Source organism: Phycodurus eques, chromosome 3 (assembly GCF_024500275.1).
Source record: "Phycodurus eques isolate BA_2022a chromosome 3, UOR_Pequ_1.1, whole genome shotgun sequence".
NCBI classification, from domain to species: domain Eukaryota; kingdom Metazoa; phylum Chordata; class Actinopteri; order Syngnathiformes; family Syngnathidae; genus Phycodurus; species Phycodurus eques.
In genome coordinates this window covers 18,404,074-18,431,939 of record NC_084527.1, presented here as the reverse complement: position 1 = coordinate 18,431,939, position 27,866 = coordinate 18,404,074, and the positions used below count along the sequence as shown (strand labels likewise).

The 27,866-nt window shown below is 41.8% G+C and overlaps 2 protein-coding genes across 4 annotated transcripts; both read left to right on the top strand.

Moving 5' to 3' along the window:
• The first annotated feature begins 621 nt into the window (after positions 1-621).
• il1b (interleukin 1, beta) lies at positions 622-4,623 on the top strand. Its single transcript, XM_061672310.1, has 4 exons — positions 622-730; positions 1,897-2,104; positions 2,673-2,834; positions 4,040-4,623. Exons 2-4 carry the CDS (start codon positions 1,897-1,899, stop codon positions 4,393-4,395), a joined length of 726 nt encoding a protein of 241 aa, XP_061528294.1. The 5' UTR covers positions 622-730; the 3' UTR covers positions 4,396-4,623.
• Positions 4,624-5,557: 934 nt separating this feature from the next.
• ckap2l (cytoskeleton associated protein 2-like) lies at positions 5,558-27,354 on the top strand. Of its 3 annotated transcripts, none has more exons than XM_061673513.1 (10): positions 5,558-5,705; positions 6,715-6,772; positions 6,935-6,992; positions 13,231-14,180; positions 15,861-16,056; positions 17,049-17,207; positions 17,297-17,357; positions 18,961-19,126; positions 25,513-25,825; positions 26,857-27,354. In XM_061673513.1, exons 1-9 carry the CDS (start codon positions 5,666-5,668, stop codon positions 25,796-25,798), a joined length of 1,974 nt encoding a protein of 657 aa, XP_061529497.1. In that variant the 5' UTR covers positions 5,558-5,665; the 3' UTR covers positions 25,799-25,825; positions 26,857-27,354. The 3 variants fall into 3 exon arrangements, with proteins under 3 accessions (XP_061529497.1, XP_061529495.1, XP_061529496.1); XM_061673511.1 differs by having other exon boundaries at positions 18,958-19,126; XM_061673512.1 differs by having other exon boundaries at positions 18,958-19,126; positions 26,817-27,354.
• The last annotated feature ends 512 nt before the right edge of the window (positions 27,355-27,866 follow it).

Genomic DNA, 27,866 nt, shown 5'->3' with positions numbered 1-27,866 from the left:
CTCACAGTTCTGAGGACCCGGGTTCAATCCCCGGCCCCGCCTGTGTGGAGTTTGCATGTTCTCCCCGTGCCTGCGTGGGTTTTCTCCCGGCACTCCGGTTTCCTCCCGCATCCCAAAAACATTTTGTTTTTTAATAAGAAAAACAGCACATTGTAGTATTGTACATTATAAGGAGGCACAACATGTAATTCTCTTTGTTTTATGTTTAAACTTCAACAGGAAATAGCAATAAACAGGTATGGGTTAACTCTACACTTTACAATTGTTGTTAGTTTTCATTATTATTATTATTATTGTCGTTGTTGCTGTTGTTAATAGTAGTACTAGTAGTATTTAAACAATTCAGCGATGCAAGAACAAATGATTAACTTTTATGTAATTTATTTTATTTTAATTGTTTGAATGTATTCCTTTACAAGTATACTTTACTGTAATTTCACTTCATTTAATTGACTCCCCCCCCCCCACCCACATTGATTGAGGATCAAATGAGATACTATCTGTTTTTAACATCCCACAGATTTACCTGACAATACAGTATTGCTTCAGAGGTGTGATATCATCACCATGCACCATCCCACTTCCTGTGCGTGTGGAGGGAAATTCCTCGGGTGGTACCAAAGTTGTATAAAAGTCCCAACACGCAAGCACAACCACAACAACAATACAACTGACTGCTCCTACCAGTGAACTACGACTAATACTACAACTTCTACACACCACCAACAAGGTACCTTATTTTGATTATTTTTGTACAATAGAAGAGAATAAGCAGCAACAATAGTCAGCAGCATTTTATGTGGCATAAAAATATAACTGTATCCATAAATAAGCTATATATTGTTAGAATACTATACCATAATCATTGCACTATACTATATATATGCAGATATGAATATGAACAGCAGCCATAGTCAGCAGCATTGTAGGTAGCAAAAAAGGTATACATGTAACATATCAATCAATAGTCTATGTACAGTATTAACACTACTATACTATGCATACTAAATATCCAGATGTGAAATGTGAACAAAATCGGCAAGAATAGTCAGTCGCAGTGTACTGGTTTCTACGGTTGAGCCCAGCTTCAGATGTCTACGTACACTATATAAAAAGACATACTCTGTACACGTACTAATATGATGGGGTGACTATATATTGGCGGCACGGTGGGCGACTGGTGAGAGCGTCAGCCTCACAGTTCTAAGGACCCGGGTTCAATCCCCGGCCCCGCCTGTGTGGAGTTTGCATGTTCTCCCCGTGCCTGCGCGGGTTTTCTCCCAGCACTCCGGTTTCCTCCCACATCCCAAAAACATGCATGAATTGGAGACTCTAAATCGCCCGTAGGTGTGACTGTGAGTGCGAATGGTTGTTTGTTTCTATGTGCCCTGCGATTGGTTGGCAACCGGTTCAGGGTGTACCCCGCCTCCTGCCCGATGACAGCTGGGATAGGCTCCAGGACGCCCGCGACCCTAGTGAGGAGAAACGGCTCAGAAAATGGATGGATGGATGATTATATATTTATGATTTTCACAGTCATAACTACTATGTGGCTCTCACTGAAAATTAGTTTGACACCCCGGTCTAAAAACTATACGTGTATTAATAAAGAGTCTACATATTAACAGAAAACTGTACTATGATATACTTGATACAGTATATTGAAAGAAGTGAACGTGAACTGCAGCAAGAATGGTTAGCCACATTGTATGTAGCAAAAAAAAAAAAAAAAAAGACATATCAATAAATCCTCAGTTGACTGACAGCTATACATGCCTAGTAATATACAAACAGAAAATTATACTTTTCATATAATGTAAATAAAAGCAGCAAGACTAGTCGGTAACAATGGATGTGTACATAAAGTATATAACAACATGTGACATCTCTGAAAAGATGGCCACAGAGACGAGATGCCCCATGACCCCCAAGCTGCCCGCGGGACTAGACCTGGAGCTCTGCCATCATCCCTTGACCATGAGGAAAGTGGTCAACCTGGTGGTCGCCATGGAGAGGTTAAAGGGCAGCCGCACCGAAACGGCCCTCAGGACTAAATTCAGCGGGGAAAGCTTCCTCAACATCATGATCGATGACATCGTTGAAGGTAATTCTCAAATTCCATCCAATAGCCATTGGTTATATTCATTCCATATAAATATGTTTGGTGCATATTTAACCAAACCACATAACTGTCTTACGAAAGTCTGCTAGCACGCAATGCAAAACGCCAAAGACGGGCTAACAAATGTAGGATTGATGGTGCGGTAGTTAGTTTAAACCTTTAAACAATGGATATTTGAACACAAACAGTGCAGTAGCTCACATGCACAATATTCATGTGAATATATTATATCATTTATACTCTGTGATAAACTACTGTTACTGAAGCTTATTCTCTGTGTTGCGCCATCAAATCTCTGTGCATCATCTCTATGTTTCATACTGGCCCCCGGTGGCCACGGCACAACATAAGGTGAAGCGCAATGTCGGTTGAATTAAAGCCTGAAAAATATGAGCTGAAACTCTTTAATTAATTACATTCTATTTAATGATTTGATGACTGTATGTTTTTGTATGGAACAAATTAAACTCGCAAGTCCATTTTCTTTGCAAGACAAAAGCCTTTGATGTTTCCCAGTCTTACATGTTTTTTTTTTTTTTGTTTGTTTCAGTGATCCACATGCCCGAGGGGCGACCGCCGGTGAATCAATTCACCAGGACGGGGGAGTATCAGTGCACCGTGACCGACAGCCAGAACAAAAGTCTGGTGCTGCTCGGAGACAGCATGGAGCTGCACGCTGTCACACTGCAGGGAGGAAGCAGCCGCCGCAAAGGTCTGGACACCGTACACTAATTCTACATTTATATTCACACACACACACACACACACACACACACACACACACACAAACTGTGTTTCTTGCCACATTTCACCATGTTACATTCTCAGTTTACTCAACAGAATGACAGCTCATCGTCGCCTGTCCTACATTAAATACAACAAATACTAACATCCAATACAATACAAACTTCAGCCTTCACAAAAGCCCCTAAAAAGTATGTTTTTCTTATATATATATATATATATATATATATATATACTTTAAAGAACTGGAAACTTTTTTGCTAATATTATATTTTTCTTTTTCTTTTCTCAACATTTTATTTACATTTGTTTGAACAAATTCAAGCCCTGACATGAACAAAAATGTGACCACATTTAAGTTAAGTAATACCAAATAAAGCCCATAAATCTTTTTCTTTTGCTGTTAAAAATGATTTATTATTTGTTTTTAGTTTTTTTTTAAATTACACAGGGTCTTTTCTTTTTAAATGCATTCATTCTTTATTCATTTTTAGTATGAGTCATTATAAAGTTGTATTTCACTGTCAAAACAAACACACGTTGTGAATTTAATCAAACTGACTTAACTTTCTTTGTCTTACAAAGGTCACCTACCTGAATGTTAACAAACAATGCAAAATGTCATCGACAGGCTAAAGAAACTGGCATCAATTTTACAGTAGTTAGAACCATTTAAACAGAGGATTTTTGAAGACATACGGTGCGGCAGCACGTGCCGACGGACAGCATAACAATATTCACCGGCATAGATTCTTTATCCTCTGCAAAAAAAAACAACAGTAATATTACGGCAGCTTGGTTGCAATAGTATTTTTTCGTGTCACACCATTAAACCTTAAGTATATTATCAACATCTGTATTATATTGCCCCCTGTTGGCCAATGTGCACAAACATAAGCAGGCGTGTGAATTAACACATGAAATCATGAGGCGAAAAGGGTTTATTTACATTTTATTCCATTTATGATATTACTCTATGTTTTTATTGTGTAAAATACAGTATTGTAGAATGCTATTTTTATTTAAAAACATGTTACAACATTTTGTTGTTGTTGTCAAAGATGAGTCACAAGACCCGTGTTTTGATTTACGAGTGTGGCCACGGAACGGATTCAACTTGTATGTCAAGGCGGCACTGTACTAACGTGCCGTTTGGTCTGTCATGCTTTGCAGTGCACCTCAACATGTCCACCTACGTGCACCCGTCCCCCAACACGGAGGCCCGACCGGTGGCCCTGGGCATCAAGGGCACCGACCTGTACCTGTCGTGCCACCAGGAGGGCACCAGGCCCACGTTGCACCTGGAGCCGGTAGAGGACAGGCAGCGTCTGATGGGCGTGGCCTCCGAGAGCGACATGCTGCGCTTCCTCTTCTACAAGCGCGACTCGGGCGTCAGCCTCAGCACCCTGGTGTCGGCGCGCTTCCCCAACTGGTACATCAGCACGGCGGAGGAGGACAACATGGCCGTGGAGATGAGCCAGCGCACCGCCAACCGATACCTCACCTTCCATATTAAGAGGGAAAACTAGGGGGGGGGGGGGAAATGATGCTCGACAACAGCAAAAGCGAACAACAGCATCTGTTAAGACGTGGTAGCATGACTCGAAGCACCTTAAATGGATGACATTCTTTCTTACATTTTGATCTATTTATGCAAGTATTTATTCCATGTATTTATTATTTTATTTATATATTTCACGTGTATTTATGTTTTCGCAGTTGTGTTCACGGTGCAATAAAATGTGTCATGCATGAAACGTCTCAACATGCGCCTACATGAAGTCAGTCATCCATCCATCGTCCATTTTCTAAAGCAGCGGTCACTAGCTTTATTGGTTACACCTGGTAATAGCTATATTACTAGGCATCAAACTGCTCTAAGTCCTGGAGGGCTCTGGATCTTTTTTGAAAAATTGTCCCAAAAATAAATAAATAAATAAAAATTATTTAAAAAATTGTACCGGCATTACGAGATAACTAGCAACGTTTTATTGCTCAGCGGCTGTTTTTTTTTTTGTCAATGCCTTTTCGTCTCAAAAGCCTTCTCTGTCAATTGACTGCCTGTTGTCGTACGAGAGCAGCTCCAACTCCCGGAGACAAATTCCTTGTGTGTTTTCTTTGGACATACTTGGCAAAATAAAGATGATTCTGATTTTGATATATGCGCTACCAACTTATACAAATACAACTTTTTTTCCCCCCAAGGTAGATGTTGGCTCTCTTTCTTTGGGCCCACGCGACAGAAAATAATATAATTATTGAATATTAACCACGCTTCATAATAATAGTTGACTTTAAGGATTTAACAAACTGAGAACGAGCATCTCAAATAATTGTATTGCACTATTAATTATACACGCTGGTAAAACCTTTTAAAAACTCTGTTAAACAATGCATGCACGCTGCACAAATATGTATTTAAACAGTTCAAATCAACTTTGATTTATGTAATTTCCATTTCTTGTTTAGCTGTAGATTTGATTCAATACGTATCTTTCAGTAGCCAAGGTTGTAGTTTTAGTTAAACGACGTTCTTTTCTATTGGGCGGTTAGGGTTTATTTACAATCTCTCCTCCAATCACGTTAGAATTAACCACATGCGCAGACATGCACAAATTCAAAACTGTCCAATGAGAGAAGAGCAGAGCGAGACGAGCCGGTATTTTCAAAACTTTCTGGCGTTGCGTCGAACGTTTGAAGAAGGGAATAGCTAGCCGTTAGCTTTCATGTATACCACCTAGAAGCGGGGCGTTTAGCCTTGTGTTTAAAACCTGCTAAAATACAATTAATTCAAGGAAAATGGACGAAGAGCATCCCACCGCCGTCAAGAGCAGAAAAGGTCTGAAAAGCCTGTTTATTTCAGAGACGTCGTTATTTATCGCTGCAGCTAATGCTAATTATGCTATCCCAGAAGACACTGAATATGCTTGTACGATACATGGTAAAAGAAAAGTTTATATGCAATCACGATTGTTATTCATTTCCATTATTAAACTGTGTGCCCTCCTCTAATATACTACCTTTTGGACACAACCGTGGCAAAAAGGCACACGCCCAATCTGCTATAGCAATGGAAACACTGATAGATAGATGGGACTTTATTCATCTCGTGGGGGAGATTTGATTCTCACCGCAGCAATTTCCGCAAATAAACACTCGTGTTAATATAAAGTGAAAAACAAGTAGAAGAGAAGAGCAGCATTGAGGATGAATTAAAGGAAATGAAAATCTAACCTCAGCAGGAAGAAAAACTAATGTTGCTATCGTTGTCTGGTAAATACCAAATATTGTATCATTCTATATTGATATATCGATATTTAGACAATTAGTGCCCAAAAAGAAGTATAATGTTAAGTTTTATATAATGACATTGATAGATTATAATAATATAAAAACTACGATAAAATCTTGATACGGTATGCATGATATTGCACATTGAAAGTCATAATTAAACACTGAGTATACTGAGAGGCATGATTTAATATGGATAATAAACAATACAGTGTTCCCTCGTTTTTCGCGGTTAATGGGGACCAGGACACCCCGCGAAAGGTGAAAAACCACGAAGTAGGATTAGCCCCCCCACTAGGAATTTTCGTGGATGTGTGTACCAGAATGTTTAAAATATGAAAACAGTATTTATACTTTATATATTTGAGACAAAGATTACAACAGTACACGTATTTACATAACAGGATATTTCCACCACGTTGTTCTATTATAGCTAACAGAGAACTCAGTAATATACCAGTTTATTAGCATTTTTTTTTCACCTCACTGTTGAGATATACAGAGGTAAACCGTCTGATAGTAGATAAGGATGTCATTGACATTTCTTTGTGTCACAGAACTGCGCAAGGAGAGGATTATGGGATACTTGACAAATAAAGGGAAGCTCAACTCCAAGTAAGATGTTATGTTTTTAAGTTTGTGGTACGGAGATATTTTTTGCACAATAGGAACTGTTTTAATTTGTGGGGAAATGCCATACACTGTATATCTTCTCCTTGGCGTGGAGGTCTGCTCTCTTTCCCTGCTCTTGTTGAAATGAATACTTTTATTCCACAGGCCAAACATCGTGTGTCTGGGGAAGAAGTCTGAGACTGCACAACTGTCTGCACTACAGGTCTGTGTGTCTTTAGAAAATACCTTGTCTGGATAGGCTTGATTAGTTTATCCACATTTGGAAGCAGTCTGACTCTTATTTGAGGGTACTTGATACAGATATTTTTTCTTGCCCTTGTACCATGGAGTGTAAATCCAGCCAAAGAGGCATTTAATCTATCCATCCATCCATCCATCCATTTTCTCCTCACTAGGGTCGCGGGCCTGCTGGAGCCTATCCCAGCTATCATCGGGCAGGAGGCGGGGTACACCCTGAACTGGTTGCCAGCCAATCGCAGGGCACATACAAACAACCATTCACACTCACAGTCACACCTATGGGCATTTTAGAGTCTCCAATTAATGCATGTTTTTGGGATGTGGGAGGAAATAGGAGTGCCCGGAGAAAACCCATGCAGGCACGGGGAGAACATGCAAACTCCACACAAGCGGGGTCGGGGATTGAACCCCGCTCCTCAGAACTGTGAGGCTGACGCTCTAACCAGTCGTCCACCGTGCCGCCGCATTTAATCTAGAGCTGCAAAAGAAATGATCAATTAATTGATGACTAACCAATTATCAAACTAATTGCCAACTGTTTTTAATGTATGATTAGTTGTTCAGAGCCTTGGTTTAAATGAAACATTTTCAAATCCTCTGATTTCAGTCTGTAAACACGAATATTTTCACATTTCCGTAGTCCTCCATCAAAGCAGACTTTTGCGTTTCATCAAAACCGACATTTGCAAACATCTGCTTTTACTTTCTCATATACCATATCTCATATACCAATCACCGCCTCTGGCAACTAATAAGCTACACTTCTTACAAGTATCGTTATCACAAAGGACGTACGAGGGATAAGATGGGAGAAAGATGGGGTAATTGCTTCATGGTAATTGCTAAGCTATCGTGACATAAAGTTGCAAAACACCTAAATAAGTTGTGGCACAGTACACTTGTCACATAGGTCTGGCTGCAACCGCGTTAGAGCAGAGATTAGCCAATTTTGAAGCGTAAAATAGGCAAATTAATACGTGTCTGGAGAGGAAAATACGGCAATACACGACGCAAGACACTCACGCAGGGACTGGAACTGGAAACCGCAAATTAATTAGTAATTCACCGCTGCTACCTCACCTGAGAAAATGAGCCTATAAATTAAAAAATGTATTAATGTAATAAGGTGGAACGGTGGACGACGGGTTAGCACCTCTACCTCACAGTTTTGAGGACCTGGGTTCAAATCAGGCCTCGCCTGTGTGGAGTTTGCATGTTCTCCACGTGCCTGCATGGGTTTTCTCCGGGAACTCCGGTTTCCTCCCAAATCCCCAAAACAAGCATGGTCGGATAATTGAAGACTCTAAATTGTCTGTAGGTGTGAATGTGAGTGCAAATGGTTGTTTGTTTATATGTGCTTTGCGATTGGCTGGCAACCAGTTCAGGGTGTACCGTGCCTCCTGCCCGATGATAGCTGGGATAGGCTCCAGCACTCCTGCGACCCATGTGAGGATAAGCGGCTCAGAAAATTGATGGATGGATGTCTGTAGGTATGAATGCGAGTGCAAATGGTTGTTTGTTTATATGTGCTCTGCGATTGGCTGGCAACCAGTTCAGGGTGTACCCTGCCTCTTGCCCGCAGTTAGCTGGGATAGGCTCCAGCATACCCGCAACCCTAGTGAGGATAAGCTGTGTAGAAATTGGATGGATTCGTCCCACAATGAGGAAATTTGCATCCTTTAAGCGGCAATAGCGGATTGAGGAAATACAAAAATAGCATGCAAGAGAAGACATTTGGCTGCAACTCACCTACATTACCATGTTGATCCGATAAATACACCTGTCACAATAAAAGACTATTTAGGATGAAATATTTTCCCCCAACATTATCATGATAAATGATATCGTTTAGTCATTTTTTAATGCTTCTGAAATCACAAAAAACATAAGGCCCACCCTCAAGCTGCAGGACTGTGTGGTTGATTCGCTGAAGGCGCTAGAGACCAGCTGTCAATCAAATACGTTTGCTGTAGTCGACTACTGGCTGAATAACTTGTGTCGCTGAGGTTATGCTTAGTAAACAGTTAACGTTCCCTTTCTTGTCTTAATTGGGGACTTAGACACACAGCAACTCCGAGCGAGGCACTGACGTTTTAAATGTTGCTGCGGTGGAGCGAGCTGTTTAGCTCCTTAGCTTCTGGGCTAGCAAACATAATAAACCTTTAACTTTCCCTTAAGTGTCTCAGTTGTGTGCTACGTGCTGCACATGAAGCAAGGCTGTGGAGTATTGGAGAGAGCCAACACTGGTCCGCCCACTACCGGCTAACGAAAGAAACTATTGTCCATTTTATTTATCAAACGATAAGTTTAAATAGTTTCTATCCACACAGGCCAAGCAATAAATACATGAAAATGAAAAATATTCAAATCATAATTTACTATCAACTACAATTAAAGGATAAGAATCTCATTTGACGTGCGCCCCGCATCTGAGACGCACAGAAATCAGCGGGGACGCATAAAACATGAGCAATCTGCGTCCACAGACACACAGCATTGCGTACCTACGTGTGTGTGTGTGTGTGTGTGTGTGTGTGTGTGTGTGTGTGTGTTGCTGAAGTGCTTCAGCGACTCATTATTCACTAAATATATGAGTCCTGTCTTGGTGCTAGCCAATCAGACGCAGAGGAGGAGGGTGGTTTGTCGTTCCACAAATACAACCCCAATTCCAATGAAGTTAGGACATTGTGTTAAACATAAATAAAACAGAAAACAGTGATTTGCAAATCATGTTCAACCTATATTGAATTGAATACACCACAAAGACAAGATATTTAATCTTTAAACTGATCAACTTTATTATTTTTAGTAAATAATCATTAACTGAGAATTTTATGGCTGCAACATGTTCCAAAAAAGCTGGGACAGGGTCATGTTTACCACTGTGTTACATCACCTTTTCTTTTAACAACGTTCAATAAACGTTTGGGAACTGAGGACACTAATTGTTGAAGCTTTGTAGGTGGAATTCTTTCCCATTCTTGCTCGATGTACAGCTTCAGCTGTTCAACAGTCCGGGGTCTCCGTTGTCGAATTTTACGCTTCATAATGTGCTACACATTTTCAATGGGAGACAGGTCTGGACTGCAGGCAGGCCAGTCTAGTCCCCGCACTCTTTTACTACGAAGCCACGCTGTTGTAACACGTGGAGAATGCGGTTTGGCATTGTCTTGCTGAAATAAGCAGGGGCGTCCATGAAAAAGACGTTGCTTGGATGGCAGCATATGTTTCTCCAAAACCTGTATGTACCTTTCAGCATTAATGGTGCCTACACGGATGTGTAAGTTACCCATGTCATTGGCACAAACACAACCCCATACCATCACAGATACTGGCTTTTGAACCTTGCGTCCATAACAGTCCGGATGGTTCTTTTCCTCTTTGGCCCGGATGACATGACGTCCACAATTTCCAAAAACAATTTGAAATGTGGACTCGTCGGACCACAGAACACTTTTCCACTTTGCGTCGGTCCATCTTAGATGAGCTCGGGCCCAGAGAAGCCCGCGGCGTTTCTGGGTGTTGTTGATAAATGGTTTTTGCTTTGCATAGTAGAGTTTCAAGTTGCACTTACGGCTGTAGCGCCGAACTGTATTTACTGACATTGGTTTTATGAAGTGTTTCTGAGCGCATGCGGTGATATCCTTTACACATTGATGTCGGTTTTTGATGGATTGCCGCCTGAGGGATCGAAGGTCACGGGCCTTCAATGTTGGTTTTCGGCCTTGTCGCTTACATGCAGTGATTTCTCCAGATTATCTGAACCTTGTGATGATATTATGGACCGTAGATGATGAAATCCCTTAATTCCTTGCAATTGTACGTTGAGGAACATTGTCCTTAAACTGTTCGACTATTTTCTCACGCACTTGTTGACAAAGAGGTGAACCTCGCCCCATCTTTGCTTGTGAATGACTGAGGAATTCAGGGAAGCTCCTTTTATACCCAGTCATGGCACCCACCTGTTCCCAATTAGCCTGTTCACCTGTGGGATGTTCCAAACAAGTGTTGATGAGCATTCCTCAACTTTCTCAGTCTTTTTTGCCATCTCTCCCAGCTTTTTTGGAACGTGTTGCAGCCATAAAATTCTAAGTTAATAATTATTTGCTAAAAACAATAAAGTTGATTAGTTTGAACATTAAAGATCTTGTCTTTGTATTGTATTCAATTAAATATAGGTTGAACATGATTTTCAAATCATTGTATTCTGTTTTTATTTATGTTTAACACAACGTCCCAACTTCATTGGAATTGGGGTTGTACAACAAAGATTTTTTTTCCGGAGTCGATAAATTTTCATTGTGGAATGGCTTTGGATCCGTAGATACAAACAACTGGGGTACTTTCGGGAACGTTAACTATTTATTATGTTTGATAGCCCGGGAGCTAACTAGCTAGCTAAACCGCTCGCTCTGGCTCACTCGATCGTGGCGACATCGTTTCAAACAGGTCACTAACCTGGGGACAGTAGTCCGCATCTGGACCCAAAAGGAGTCCCGTACAGACCCACACCATGGCCCAAAAAAAAGTTGAGTAAAAGATGGAGAAAGATCAGAGAATGACTGATAATGAAAGAGAACATTTGGAACAAACGGCACTTAAAATGGACCACTCAGTGTAATTTTTGTTTGTGGGAAGTTCCCACTGGGAGCAATTAAAAGTGCATATATGTGAAACACGGTTATGAACCAAAACAAAGCCTCTAAAACGGTTCAGTTGTTAAAATTTGTAAAATTCAAATCTGTAAAATTGTTTGAGAAGTCACTGTTGTGTGAAGAGGCCAAACAGAAAAGGGAAAATTCTAACTATCTCAAGTTAAGCACTTTACTTGATCACTTTCTCTTTTTATTTACTTGCTCTTTAGGATTGAAGTCCATCCCTCATGAATGCAAATAAAATGCATGTTAGTAGTAAACAATGTTTTTAAATTAATATTTTTAGTACTCGTGGGGGGGGGTATTATTTTTAGATTTGATCAATCAATAGGAGAATCCCTTCTGAAAGGATTCGATAGTGACAGTCGTATTCCTATACAAGTCTGGGCTTCTTTAACATTGCACATGCTATGAACGGGGTTGGGAGGGTTACTTGATAGATAGATAGATAGATAGATAGACAGACAGCTATGCTAGCTTCATAACAGAGTTATTAAAACCTTTGCATATGACTCGGTTTTCGTTATAATGAGGGAAATTAAAACGAGAAACAAATTCAGCAGGCAATCTTTGTCGTTAGTGGTTTAGGTTTACTATTTATTTATTTATTATTTTCTTCTTCACCTGCTACCCCACCAATATCCCGTCCTTTTCATCATCAGTATCGTCTGATTTTGTGGCTTTCTGAGCATTCTCCTCCTCTGTTCTCATTTGTTTCATCAACAAACCACTTCAGTTTTAAATAGCAAAACGCTTGTCACAAAATTGTCCGTGACACGCATAGGTGGTGTGCGTGTATGTCATGGCTCTGTGGATAATAGCGCGTCCTATCTGCAAGAAACCGCCAATTATGTTGCAGCAGGCAGCCAGTAGTATTCCAAAGGGTCGCTTTTAACTCAAATGGTATTCATAACAATGATCGAGACAGTGCTCTTTCTTCACAACCAAAGAGCCTGCAGGAGGTGGCGCTAGCAATGAAAAAAGGCGACTTTCAACCATTAAAACATACACTTGCAACCTGATGAAATTTTTGATCGCACAAGGTGGAAAAAAAGCTCACAAATGCAACCAATTTGGTTGTAGTCTTGAGCCCTGCTTGGTGAATTCTGCCTCATGATGATAGTAAGGTCCCACATTGACTGATCCAAATGCGAGGCCACTATGAACGCTTGGCCGCCACAAGAGACAAGACGCTGTGATATTGCCAAAGACCAATCAGAGCAAAGCTGTTTTCCATATTTAAATTGAGAAGATGAGCAATCAGAGCAAAGCATATTAATCACATAATAATGAGAAATCTGTCTGTTTTAAGTGCCAGGTGAAAAAGAGCAACTTGAATAGTTTGAAAAGGACATTCTGGGTATTTTCAACCCAAATTATCTTGCAGACCCTATAAAAGGACCTCAAAGATTATTTTAAAAAAATGATGGAAGGAGATCTTTAATGCAAAATATTTTTTTATTCAATTAATCGATGGAATAATCGATAGAATAATAATATAATATCAGCCCTAATTTAATCAAATGACTTCTCTTTGTCTTGCAGCTCATCAAGGGCAAAGAAAATAAAGCTCCGGTCACTACTTTTCATTATGAAGCCAAAAACGTAAAACCTTTGGCTCCTGTCAACAACCAAAAGCCACCCAGAAAGACGTTTGTTATTGCAAACAAAGAGAATGTACGGACTGAACGTCAGTCGGAACAGTCGACACTCTGCAAAAAGTCATTCACAGGAACGTACACTGTTAACACTCTGAAGGCGACCAGTCTTCCCAAAAAGCCTCCAAACGTCAGGATACAGCTCACGGGAAAAGCATCTTCGACCTTTTCAGTGGCAAAGAACTCAAACAACACGTTTAGGCCACCGTCAAATCCCGCCACTTCTTATCTGGCAAAGAATTACACGGCCCGACTTAGTCTGGGGCCCATAGTCAAGACCAGGACGGGGCTCATCCCCGCCATGATCCAACCGAGGGTCGCCAGGCCTCTCCCAGCTGCGGACGCCGGAATCGTTTTTTCGAGAGTCACCGTCCCGTCTTCCAAGGCTATGGTGAAGAAAATTCCACTTCACCAGCGGCCGGCTGTCCCTCGAGAGCTCAAATCTCTCCCTGGTAAACAGCCGTCTTGCAAAAGCGGACTCAAATCAACGGTGACCGCCTCAACTTCTGCTAGGCTACCAGATAATGTGCCCAGGCTACCAGATAATGTGCCCAAGCTACCGGCGAAACACACGTCTCAACCTAAAGGCCGGCCGATGATACAGAAATCTGCAATAGCTGGACGCACGTCTAAAAAGCCGGGAATGGTGAGCGGAAAACCCATGGCGGCCAAACCTAAGATGACCGACGCTGCTCCGAAAAGAATGAGCGCCCCCGTGGCGAAGCAGACAGCATCCCGGACCACCGTCACTGTTGTCACCCAACCCAGGTTACTGACCAAAGCGACAAAGCCTCAAGCGGTGGGGAAGAAGATGGCTGCTGAGCAAGAGGAGAGAATGTAAGCTTTAAACACATTTCAACTTATTGAAACACACCTTTTTAAATGCACCCAAAAATTGCTAGCATGAAATGTGGAGAAAAAAAACTACTGTATTGTACAGGAAGTCCTTGATTTACGAACAAGTTCCGTTCCTACGCTGGCGACGTAACATGATTTTCCGCGTAAGTCCGCGTAAGTCGGATTTCACCGTTAAAGTACCACTAGATAACTGTAATGTCTAAGGCAGTGGTTTTCCAACTTTAGTAATACTTTTCTCCAAGTACTACAATCATGACCAAAATAAAAATGCAATACCATAGTCGGCCCAAGTGGTCAAAAAGGTCTGTTATGATTCTTTCGTTTGCAATTCGATTCAATATTGATTTAAATGCTCTATCGATCCAGTAAGAAGTAGAAATACAAAATAGTAAATACATTTTGACGATTTAAAAATATTTTTTAATTTTTTTTATGTAAACATATGTCGCGTAATTTTTTTAAGCAGTAAAACATCTGTAAATAAACATTTGCACATAACTTATTTGTGCACATGTAGTACAAAAGTAAAAATCATAGCAGTTCTGTATAAGCACTGAAAAGGTCAAGTGCATGTAAACTTTAAACTTTATTTCCTCTTGGAAATTGTAATAAAAATAAAAAATGTGCATAATAATAACGTATTGTGCATATATAGTATATAAGTAAACACATGATGGCAGCTTTGTATTTTTCTTATGTTTATGGTCACAATTATTATTTGAAGGGTTTTTAAGTAATACTTAAGTTTAAATAATAACTTTAAAGTTTAAGGAACATTTTGGCTCATCAGATCAACCAGTGTCGTATTTGTTGCACTGGTCTTTTGTATTTTCGTGTTGAGGTGCTGCGGGTCGTGGCCCTGGTTGTGGTCCCAGCGGAACCGCGAAGCACACGTAACATCGGCGACAAGAGTTGATCCGGTAGTACATTTTGTATTAATTAGGAAATGCTCCTACAATTATCCAATTATTTTACGGATGTTAATGCTGAATGTATTAAGCGACAGAGCCATGTTAGGGATTCTGTCACAATACAGAATGAACTAACTTCAAATTCAGAAATGGCCAATAAAAACAGAAAAATATCGTACTTAATATTTTCCTGGTGGATGCATTTGGGATTAGCGTTTGAAGTTGGTAATAGTAACAAATGAAGTGAAACAGACAATGACTTTAGTCAATTCTTTTCTAGAATGACAGTGCTTAAAGGGGAGGATGCTATTCATGTGGTACAGCATGAAGCAGGCATCAGGTGCAGGTGGAGATGGGCCTGGCTCAAGTTGGAGGCCAAAACAAAAAAGCAAAGAAATTAGGCAAATTTAATTGTAATCTTAAATTTGTACATCAACATGTACGTGAGCGGTGTAAATATTTTTTTGTGCGTGGAGGCATATTTTTTTTTTTGACAGATTGCTTCATTTATGTAAAAAAAAAAAATAATAGTAATTCTTTGGCACCTTTTTTGGGGTATTTGCATGTCTGCCTAGTGAGGATAAGCAATACAGAAAATGGATGGATGGATAATACAGCAATCACATACATACTGATAGATAAACTGAAAAAAATGGCAGTGGTGTTTTCTGCAGAAAGCAGGATGTTTACACTTCACGCTTGGGAACAATTTATTGGAAACTGTTACATACGTGTGATGTGTCTTTAGGAAAAAACTGCAGGCATGGCGGGAAGCCAAGGGAATTTCCTACAAGCGTCCTCCCATGCAGGTGAAACCTCTGGTCAGACGCGCCGCCGCTGCTCCCCAACCCTTGCGGACAACCCTGAAGGTGGAGGATGACGCTTGTGCGTTCATTCGTGACGCAGAGAGGTCGCTGTCTGACTGCATTAAGCTGCTCGCTGAGGTACATGTGGTCATTGGATGTATCGTCCCTTGTTAGGACCTCTTCTTCGTTGTGGTCATTCATTGGCCAAATAAACGACTTGTCGTCTATCACGAACAGATACACAAAACAGTCTGAAAAACCAATGCCTGAAAAGACAGGAAGTTGGCCATTTTGGGTCCTTCAATGTTGTAAACTACTCTTGTTGAAATAGTTTGAAAATTCAGCCATCAAAGACAGTTTAACTTCACAAGATAAAAATTGGGAGGCATGTCTATCATGAGTAGACCCACAAAAAAGTCTCACAAAGCTATGGCTGTAAAGACAGGAAGTCAGCCGTTTTGTTTCAAAGCGGACATTTTGGGTGGTTTAAAGATAAACTACTCTTACCGAAATAGTTAAAAAATTCATCTGTCAGAGACCGTTTCACTTATCAACATAAAATTTGGTAGACATGTCTATTGTTGTCCTCCTGTAGTGATAACAATACGTTCCTAAATGTTGCTTGTTACTCAGGCGAGGATTAAGGAGTACACCAGTGCGAACTCCCGGTCTATTTTTTTTTTTCTCTCCTACCAAACTTCCGTGCAAAAAATGGCACTGCCTGGGAGCTGCGTGACCAGATGTGCATGAGCCATTTTTATACTGAGACAGATAAGATTACGTCATCAATAAGCTTTATCGCGATTGGTCAGTTAAGTCCAAATCTGTACCGTCGTCCAAATGTATGCTTTTTAACCGATTATACCGCGCACCCCTATTTGGTAGGCATGTCTATCATGAGTAGATCCAATAAATCCTCAATGAAATACAGGAGAAGTCTTCCATTTTTATTTAAGGCAGCCATTTAGTCAAAGATTATCTGGGTAGCACTCCGTGGGGGGGGGAGGGGTAGGAGTCATCCCTTGAAGCCAGTTTCACTTATCAGCAAGTCTGCCATTTTGATTTGATCCGGAAATTTCAAGGGCAGATCTTAATGGAACGTCAATGCCATGCGTCTCGCATCCCAACAGGGTTGTCCAGCAGCGCAGGTGAGAGAGGTGCTCTCCCGGCTGCCACCAGTGTCCCAGAAGTTTGCCAAATTCTGGATCTGTAAGGCCCGCCTAATGGAGCAAGAGGGTGACCTGGACATCCTGCCTATTTTTGAGGAGGCCGTGCGTGTCGTGTTGGAGGTGAGAGCTACTCCTCAGCTCATTAGTGTGTGTCTTTGTGTGTACCATGCTTAATAAAAAAAAAAAGTCTCTTTCCTCACATACTTTAGCCCGTGGATGAGCTGCGCACGGTGGTTTTTGACATCCTAAAGAAGAAGGACGAAACTCAAGGTAGCCGTAATGTTTAACTGTGTGATTGTGGGGACGTCAAAGTTGCTCATGAGCCACCACAGTGGCCGCTAGCGTATCATTTGATACACTGCCACCTTCTGGCTAACCAATGTACAGTAAGTGAAACAAAAACAAATGATCAAAGCCAAGATGGTCGACGGAACGTGAAAAGTGCACAGCAGTGAAATAATAAATATTTGTCTTAATCGTGAAGTTCTTTTGAAGAACGTACTGGTCTCAAAGTTAGCAGGGATCTACCAGGAATGGCTCCTTCTGCTCCTTATAGGTTTCGGGAAACTGATGAGGTTGGCTCCATCAGACCAGACCAAAGGCCCAGTACAATGTTTAGATAGCTATGGGCAATATTTTTGGTTATTTTTTAAAGGAAATGTTAACTGAAAAAAAAATACAGTTCAACAGGGTGAAGTATGAAGGGCTGAAGAGTCAATCAGAAGCAGCTGAATGAGGGATGGTTAGGACAGATTGAAGGATGAAGACTAGAGAAAGAGAGGAAAGACAGATGGGTCAGGAGGTTCAACGGTTTTGCATTGCATATAACAGGAATAGAATATGTTCAAATATGTGATGAAATGATTAAACAGCACTAAAAGATAAAGCACTTCATAGTGCTCACATCATATGCCATTTATATTCATTGTTTTGTTAAAAACAGGTCAAACGCGAATGTCTACCCTAGTGGACATGTCATTAACTCTTGAAAAAATTGTTTTACAAAAATGAAGTTCAAGCATTTTTTTCATGCCTAAAAAATAATAAAAACACCTGACGTAGCATTTCATTATTCATGCATGAAAGTGATTGATGATGATGATGATTCACTGACCCTTTATGTCAAGTAAAAGACAAAATAAAAAGGACTTATAATGGTAAACTGAAGAAATAAACGTGGAAACGTGTAGTTAATGCGTACGGTTATCTTTATTACTGCGCAGAAAACTGGTTCATAATATGTCATAAGATCACCAGAGTTGGTTGGTGCTGCTTCTTTGGTTGGTAACCGAATACCATGGATAGAGCGCTTCGCCGCCGAAAAACATTTAAACGAATACGCGGTGAGAAATGACAATGGCGGCGGCACGGTGGCCGACCGGTTAGAGCGTCAGCCTCACAGTTCTGAGGACCCGGGTTCAATCCCCGGCCCCGCCTGTGTGGAGTTTGCATGTTCTCCCCGTGCCTGCGTGGGTTTTCTCCGGGCACTCTGGTTTCCTCCCACATCCCAAAAACATGCATTAATTGGAGACTCTAAATTGCCCGTAGGCGTGACTGTGAGTGCGAATGGTTGTTTGTTTCTATGTGCCCTGCGATTGGCTGGCAACCAGTTCAGGGTGTACCCCGCCTCCTGCCTGATGACAGCTGGGATGGGCTCCAGCACGCCCGCGACCCTAGTGAGGAGAAGCGGCTCAGAAAATGGATGGATGGATGGATGGATGGAAATGACAATGGCACTGATGTTAGCTTTCCATGTTGTTGTGCCGTAGAGTTGTGGTATTGTACTTGACAGTCTCCACTTGGCTGCACTTTGTCACCATTCTCTTACTCTGAGAAGTAAAGGAATGTCTGTTGTTTTCGTTTTTTTCAGCAGCCCGTGAGGGAGACGAGACGGAAGCGGACCGCACTCCAAGCAATGACGAGGAAGCAGAGAATTGCGAGGAGGAGGACCCAATGGAGACGCCCCCGGTCCGGGTCCTCATCTCTGGGGAGATGGGACCCTCGTCCAATGTCAAGTACAAGATCACAGCCACCCCTGGGTGGGTACAGCTACTGTATCTCACCTGCATAGAAGGATGGATGGATGGATAGATATATTGTAGATTAGGCTTTACATGATCAGGATTTTTGGGGCCGATCATCGAGTTTGAAAAAACGATAACCGATCACCGATCCGATCACGAGATGGAGCAATGTGTCTATTTAAATGTTCATTTACTGTATATACTCGTGTACTTAATTGCTCCAAAAATTATATTTACAATACATAATGTATCTTTGTTCCTCTATTTATGCCAGTGAGGCATAGTGACAGACAGAACAAATGAATGGTCTTTTATTAGATGGCAAGAAGTAAATACAGGAATTAATGTATCCACTTTTTGTGACATTTTTGTTTGTTGGAGCGCTGTGAGATTTTTCAATTGTAAAATATGTTCCTTGGCTCCATAAAGGTTGGAAATCACTGCTCTAATCAGTCAGGTCAAACCAACATTACATGACAGAAATAATGGGTGCTAACTTACTGTAATTAAATTACTTTGTTTTTAATTAAATTACTGCACCCACACTGAAACTTTAGAGCATGATTCGACAGAACGGCGGCATGTTTACGTCCAACCCTTAGCAAGCAGTAGCTTGCTAGGCTACATAACATTTTATTGCCTGCTTGTGAGCCGTCTCGGATTAAAAAGTATGTGAACATACCTCATCAAGCCTTAAACAAACGTCCTCTCCTGTCATGAGAAACCGGTGACCACTAACACACGTTTTCCCCCATTTTGTCCTGATAATACCGTCGGCGCGCTCCACTCTTGTCGTTGCCATGGTAACGAGTGTATCCGGTCACATTTGAGTTGTCAAGATAAACCCATTGATCGCAAAAAACGGGATGCGGTGGTATCGGAATACAAGATTTTATTGCAGTAGTCTGACAGTGCAATCGTGAAAGAGCAAATTTGTCTTGTAGTTTGATCCGGCATTACGTGTTGCCTGTCTCAGATGTGTGGTCTGTCCCACACCGCTGCCGTTTAAAAAGAAATGTTTAATTTATTTTTTAAAATAACTTCATTGGCCGTCAGATATTGACAGTACTACGTCAAAAGACACCCGACAAGGCTAAAAATAAACTAGCTTTTGGATTCAAATATACTGTGCAAGCGGCGACACAGAGTAAATGTCTTTCGGCCGATACCGATCAGCCTGATCAAATCGGTTTAAAGTCTATTGTAGATAGATAAATGGATAAATGGATTGATAGGTACATGCTTAGATACTGTACCAAGATGGCGCCTACCAGTGTGGTCGCCTCGGTAACGCGCTCTCTCGTATTGTTTTTGTGTTTTTCGTCCGTCTTTGAAGACCTTACACGACTCACTTACACAAGGGGAGACCTGCTAACCATCAAGGAGGCTACTCCGGACTTTCTGTCACCAACTTTTCGAAAATCCGCTCAGTTTTTTCCCCGAGCTACTCACCGGAGCGGCGTCAGCGGTTTTCGGCGCATGGAGACGGAAGCGGCGCCACAGAGGGAAACGGGCCGGCATTCAGGTGAAACTCCGCAAGAGAGGACACAGATTGGCGTTCCCGTCGATCCACCTCGCGAATGTACGCTCCCTACCCAACAAAATGGACGAGCTTCATCTTCTGTTAAAGACCAGTAAAGACTTCGGACGTTCCGCGGCCATGTGCTTCACGGAGACCTGGCTTTGCGACGCTGTACCCGATGGCGCCGTCATGCTTCCCGGCTTCAACATTCATCGAGCGGACCGCGACATGGAATCATCGGGGAAAACGAAAGGCGGCGAGATATGCCTCCATATCAACGAAAAATGGTGTACGGACGTCACGGTGCTCAGCACACACTGCAGCCCGCATTTGGAGTCGCTGTTTTTGAACTGTAAACCATTCTACTCGCCACGTGAGTTTGCATCATTTATACTGGCTGGAGTCTATATTACACCGCAAGCTAACACGAACGCTGCATTGCTAACGCTCGCCGAACAAGTCAACGAAATTGAAAAAAAACACCCGGACTCACCCCTCATTATTCTCGGGGACTTTAACAAAGCTAAACTCAACCACGAACTCCCTAAATACAAGCAGCACATCGACTGTCCTACCAGGGAAAATAATACTTTAGACCACTGCTACACTACGGTAAAAAACGCATACCGTGCTATACCTCGTGCAGCCCTGGGCTCGTCTGATCACTGCTTAATTCACTTAATACCGACGTACAAGCAAGAACTTAAATGTGCGAAGCCTACAGTGAAAACAGTCAAAAAGTGGACCAATGAAGCCAAGATGGAACTTCAAAGCTGTTTAGACTGCACAGACTGGAGTGTCTTTGAAAATTCAGCTGGCAGCCTGGATGAATATACGGACACTGTCACATCCTATATCAGTTTCTGTGAAGAGGTTTGTGTACCAACAAAATCATTTCGGACATTCAACAACAACAAGCCGTGGTTCACTGCTAAACTTAAGCAGCTTCGCCAAGCTAAGGAAGACTCATATCAGAGCGGGGACAGGGCCCTGTATAATCGAGCTAGAAACCAGCTTACTAAAGAAATTAACATTGCAAAGAGGATCTATGCAGCAAAGTTGGAAAAACAGTTTAGCGCGAACGACTCAAAATCAGTCTGGCATGCATTCCAATCGCTGACTAATTACAAGCGACAAACCCCCCCAAGCTGAGAACAATAGCACACTAGCCAACGACTTGAATACCTTCTACTGCAGATTTGAAAAGGACAGTTTCACAATCACACCTCTGACTTCTGCGTAAACCATCCATGAACAGGATGTGAGACGCATCTTCAAACAACAAAAGATTAACAAAGCGGCAGGCCCGGACCATGTGTCCCCATCCTGCCTCAAAGTCTGCGCGGACCAGCTCGCTCCAGTCTTCACTCAGATCTTCAATAGATCTCTGGAAATCCTGTTTCAAACGCTCCACCATCATTCCAGTCCCTAAGAAACCTGCAATCTCGGGTCTGAATGACTACAGGCCTGTCGCTTTGACATCTGTGGTCATGAAGTCCTTTGAACGTCTCGTGCTGGACCACCTCAAGAGTGTCACAGGTCCCCTGCTGGACCCCTTGCAGTTTGCCTACCAAGCGAACAGGTCTGCGGATGATGCAGACAACACGGGACTGCACTTCATCCTAGAACACCTCGACAGTGCAGGGACCTACGCGAGGATCCTGTTCGTGGACTTCAGCTCAGCGTTCAACACCATCATCCCTGAACTCCTTTCATCCAAGCTTCTCCAGCTCAGCGTCTCACCTGCCATCTGCCAGTGGATTTACAGCTTTCTGACGGGCAGGACACAGCAGGTAAGGCTGGGGGAGGCCACCTCATCCACACGCAGCATCAGCACTGGGGCGCCCCAAGGTTGTGTCCTCTCTCCGCTGCTCTTCTCTCGCTACACGAACGACTGCACCTCAGCGCACCCGACTGTCAAACTCCTGAAGTTTGCAGATGACACCACTGTCATCGGCCTCATCAAGGACGGCGACGAGTCTGCATATCGACAGGAAGCGGAGCGGCTGGAGCTGTGGTGCGGCCGACACAACCTGGAACTGAACACGCTCAAGACTGTAGAGATGATCGTGGACATCAGGAGGCATGCTTCGCCACAGCTGCCCCTCACGCTGTCCAGCTTCCTTGTGTCAACTGTCGAGACCTTCAAGTTCCTGGGAATTACAGTCTCTCAGGACCTGAAGTGGGCGACCAACATCAACTCCGTCCTCAAAAAGGCCCAGCAGAGGATGTACTTCCTGCGGCTTCTGAGAAAGCAAGGCCTGCCACTGGAGCTGCTGAGGCAGTTCTACACAGCGGTCATCGAATCGGTCCTGTGTTCTTCCATCACAGTCTGGTTTGGTGCTGCTACAAAAAAGGACAAACTCCGATTGCAACGGACAATCAAAACTGCTGAAAGGATTGTCGGTACCCCCCTACCCACCATTGAGGACTAAGCTGCCAGAACTAAGACAAGGGCGTGCAAAATCCTCTCGGACCGTCTGCACCCCGGTCACCAGCTCTTCCAGCTCCTTCCCTCAGGTAGGCGTTACCGTTCAATGCAAACTAGAACTAGTAGACATTCCAACAGCTTCTTCCCTCTTGCGATCAACTTCTTAAACACCAAACCTACAATTCCATTACAACATGCTGGCAATTTTTTGACTTGAGTTCGTTGTCACATTTCTGTGGGGCCAATTATGTATTACTCGTGCACTCACTGGAGTTGTCTCGCCATGCTGCACTATTTGCATATACTGGCCACTCATGCCAGAGTAGCATCTGCTCCATTTGCACACTGATTGAGGAGTATCTGTAACATTTGCACAACCAACATTGTGCCAGATGATCGCACTACTCGTCACTTTAAACCGCATACACTCCTTGAAGTCTCAGCGCCCTTTGCACAATGGTCATTGCACCGGACTATTGCAATATTAGTCATTCGAACTGCTCTAAGTGCTAGAGGACTCTGCATCTTTTTGCACAATTGTTTTTTGTCAATGTCTTTATGTCCCCAAAGTGTTCTGTAAATTGACTGTTTGTTGTACTAGAGCGGCTCCAACTACCGGAGACAAATTCCTTGTGTGTTTTGGACATACTTGGCAAATAAAGATGATTCTGATTCTGGAAGGCTGGATAGATGGACGTTTAATTTTTAAAGTTTAATTAATTCCGTGACCACGCTCATAACTCAAAACACTCGTATCTCAAATAATCTTTCTCCATTGAAATGAATAGAAATGCCTTTCATCCCCCCAAAAAACATTTTTGCAATGTGTTCACAATATGAAAAAGTAGCACTCGATACAGTATTAACATAATTCAACAGAATTTAAAGAATTGCCGTTTTTGCCACATTTTTTGCTGCAATTAAATGGACATTGCGCTGCTCTTTCTGGTCCGTGTGCCTTGTCGGGCTGGGCGATATGACCTAAAATTCATATCACGGTATAAATTGAATCCCTTCACGGTAACGGTACATCTCGCGATATAAGATTCAGTGTAAAAATGATAATGGAAGCGTTTATGAATGGGTTGTTGTTTTTGTAAATCTAATCGATTGTTGTGATTTTTGTTGCGTTATCAACAAATTATCTTATTTGATAAGATGGATCCAAAGAGCTTTTACCGCATACTAAATAAACCTGAAGCTCATCGAAAGCTTTGAATCGCAGCAATTAAGCTTAACAATTGAATCTATTGATAACAACCATGTTTACGTTTCACACTTTCCATATGGTAACACAAATAGTGTTGCAATATATTATGGTAGAAAATATCATATTGTGCTTATTATTTTTTTTTTTTACTTAATATCTTTGTCTAAGTGGAGGGAGAATCACGAAGAGCGAATCGCAAAGTAAGAATTTCATTGTCATGTTCTTACTGTGCGTATGACAAACATCTTGAGTCTTTGACATTTTTCATATTAGGTACAAATATCAATGACAAAAGAAGTCTTGACTACACTCCATATGTAAATATATAATATAAAAACAAGTTGGATTTAGGTTTAAATCATGAGGAATTTATTGTTATGCATGCACAAATCTTTTACAATAAAATGAGAGTTGGGGATACATGTGTGCATGGATTTGGGTCCGTGATTGCGTAAGGATCAGACAAAACCTAGGTGCCAATGTTTATAGAAGCTTTGCTGCATATCTTTGCTTGGCATTAGCTGGCAACGAACTTAGATACTGTGAAAAGTCTTCACGAAAAGTAGGTGATGAAGCGTCTTTTTTACCTTGTCTTCTTTTAGTGATAACAATTCGTTCATAAATGAATAAATAAATAATACTTTTAGGAAGTACACCAGTGCGAACTACTGGACTTTTAGCGCCAATCAAAGTAAAAGAAATCGGCCAAACGACTGCTTGTATTTCAACAAGCTTGTAAGTTGGGTCACTCGCATCTTAAGGCACCACTGTAGACATTTTAGCTGCATTTCCACCTAAAATTCCAGGTTGTATTGGAAGTCCTTAATAATATCAGAAAACAATCTTTTTCTTTTTCTTTTTCTTTTCTTTTTTTATTACAAGAAACCATTTACGGAAATGAGCAGGGAGACAGCAAGAGCTTTTCTTGTCATGGCCGGCCCCCAATCTACTGAAGAGAAACTGGAAAACAAACCGACTATATGGAAGGGGGTGGGGGGGGGGGGGCGGCACACACACACACACACACACACACACACGTCCAATTCCCAGTAAGGTTATATCAGTAATTTTGCCAATAGAAGGTACTTTTTTTTTTGTTTTTTTTTGGTACTGGTAGTTCCCTCCCAAATTTTATTGGACCCCTCGAAAGTACTACTTTTGACCCCTGAGCTAAAATTAGCACAACAGTCCTTGGAAACTTCCTGTGCCTTAATTGGTCCTCGCCTCCCCTCTTGCAGAGCCCCGTCAAGCCAGCAACGGAAACCGATACACGTGGATGGACATGAGGTGCGCTTCTTCACACCGGTGCGTCGCTCGGTGCGCATCGAGAGCGCGTCGCGGCGCTATCCCGTCCCCTTGCGGGAGCACGACCAATGTGTGGCATCCTTCGCCGAGTTGCTGGACACTGAGGAGGAAGAGGAGGCGAAGGCGAGAGGCGACACTATGTACGTCTACAGGGAGAACGAGGCACTCGAAGACAAAGTGGTTGTCCGGCTGGTGAGAAAGCAGGACACACAGTCCTGACTGGCTGTGGATGGGCCTCTACATTAGGTACGCTTGCCCACTGCTTTTAATTGCTGTTCATTTCACAATGTGCAATTCTTTGTTTTGATGCTTTTTGTCCTGCATCTGTCATCCAGTCAAACTTCAAACTATTCATAGATTTCAGGATATTTTGGCGAATGTTTTTCACATTTGAAAAATGCCCAATTTTCCCCACAAGACCCCATTCAAGTGAGGAGTTAAAAAAAAGTTCTTAATTTTTCACACTCCAACTTTAGACTGTTTATTTAAGATCATTTAGTACATCTTGAAACACTATTTTTCCACATAGTCAAAATTCCCATATTTTTCATTATTGCACATTTTCCACGACGACGTTCCCAAATTACTGCAGACGTTTTACATGTTGACATGCTCCGTCTAACTTCCAAACTCGATTCAGACCGTTATACTTATCGATTCAGACCAACTTATAACATTCCACCTCAAAGTGTTCAGCTCTTGGGAACAAATTATCACATTTCTCAAATTCTCACATTTTTCATTTTTATACATCGACCGCCTCCTTCCACATTTCTCGGCCCATTCAAACTATTGAAACTTCACACTGTTCAGCTCATTCAGGACATGAACAAAACTATTGATCACATTCCCAAAGTTTCACCTTTTTACAAAAGTCCCCAAATCAAGCGATGTTTTATACACCGTATTTATCTCCTTCCACATTTCCCGAACCATTCAAACCGTTCCAACTTCAAGCTGTTCAGCTCATTCAGGACATCCTGTATACAGAACTATTCATCACATTCCCCAAGCCACAATTTTTTTTTCAGTATTCCACATTTCCAAGACTACATTTACAAATTCATGGACAAGTTTTTTCAAATATACTTTTGTCACTTATTCTTTTTTTTTTTTTTTTTTCAGTTTCATATTGAACGTAATTTCCCAGCATTTCAGTGCAACATCTGCTCTTTATTTCTAAAGAAATTGCACTGTGTCATATTTTCATTAATTATTATTATTTTTTTTTTGGCAGCCGGTTCTAATATTTTGACCCTTTCATGCCACCCATTAAGATCTTGTGACGTCACCACTGGAGTGTATCAATCAGCCAGGGGAAGGAGGAAACATGATGATGACCATAGAACAGCTTCCTGGCATGCAGATGAAAGGCTTGGCTGCTCTGTATCAATATGAACAATACATTGGTGGGGGGGGGGGGAATTACCAAGCGAATGCTAACATGATTAGCGTGTACGATTGTTCTGCTGTATACTGAGCAAGACAACGAGCGACCTAAGAAGTTCACTGACAAACGTTAATTTCAGCTATTCTGTGAAACACCTTAGAGTTCCTTCCTGTTTTCCCTTATATGAGTAATTTTACTCTTCCCTCCACCACCCTTAGTTTTCTATGTTTTAAATTGTGGTTTTGTTTTACAGAAGTGTGTGTGTGTTGTACATTGCATTGTACAGTCATTAAATATATTATGGTGACAGTTTGAGCCTGGAAGATATTTCTGTTGCTATTGCAGTATCACACTACTTTTTCAGTTTATATTTTTCAACGTTTGATGTGGCAAGATATTGTTTATTTTTATTTTTTTACATGAAAAACTGAAAACGAAATGTTACAAGAGCCATCCATCCAGCCATCCATTTTCTGAGCCACTTCTCCTCACTAGTGTCGCGGGCTGCTGGAGCCTATCACAGCTATCCTCGGGCGGGAACGGGGGTACACCCTGAACCGGTCGCTAGTCAATCACAGGGCACATAGAAACAAACAACCATTCGCATTCACACCTACGGTCAATTTAGAGTATACAATCAACCTACCACGCATGTTTTTGGGATGTGGGAGAAAATCGGAGTGCCCGGAGAAAACCCACCCAGGCACGGGGAGAACATGCAAACTCCACACAGGCGGGGCCTGGATTTGAACCTCAGTCCCCATAACTGTGAGGCAGATGTGCTAACCAAATTTAAAAAATAAAAATAAACCATTTAAATACCTTTTGAATGATACATTAAACAATTCATCAAAAAAGAGGATTCAAGCTGTTTAATTCCACTCCCAGTTGAAGTTT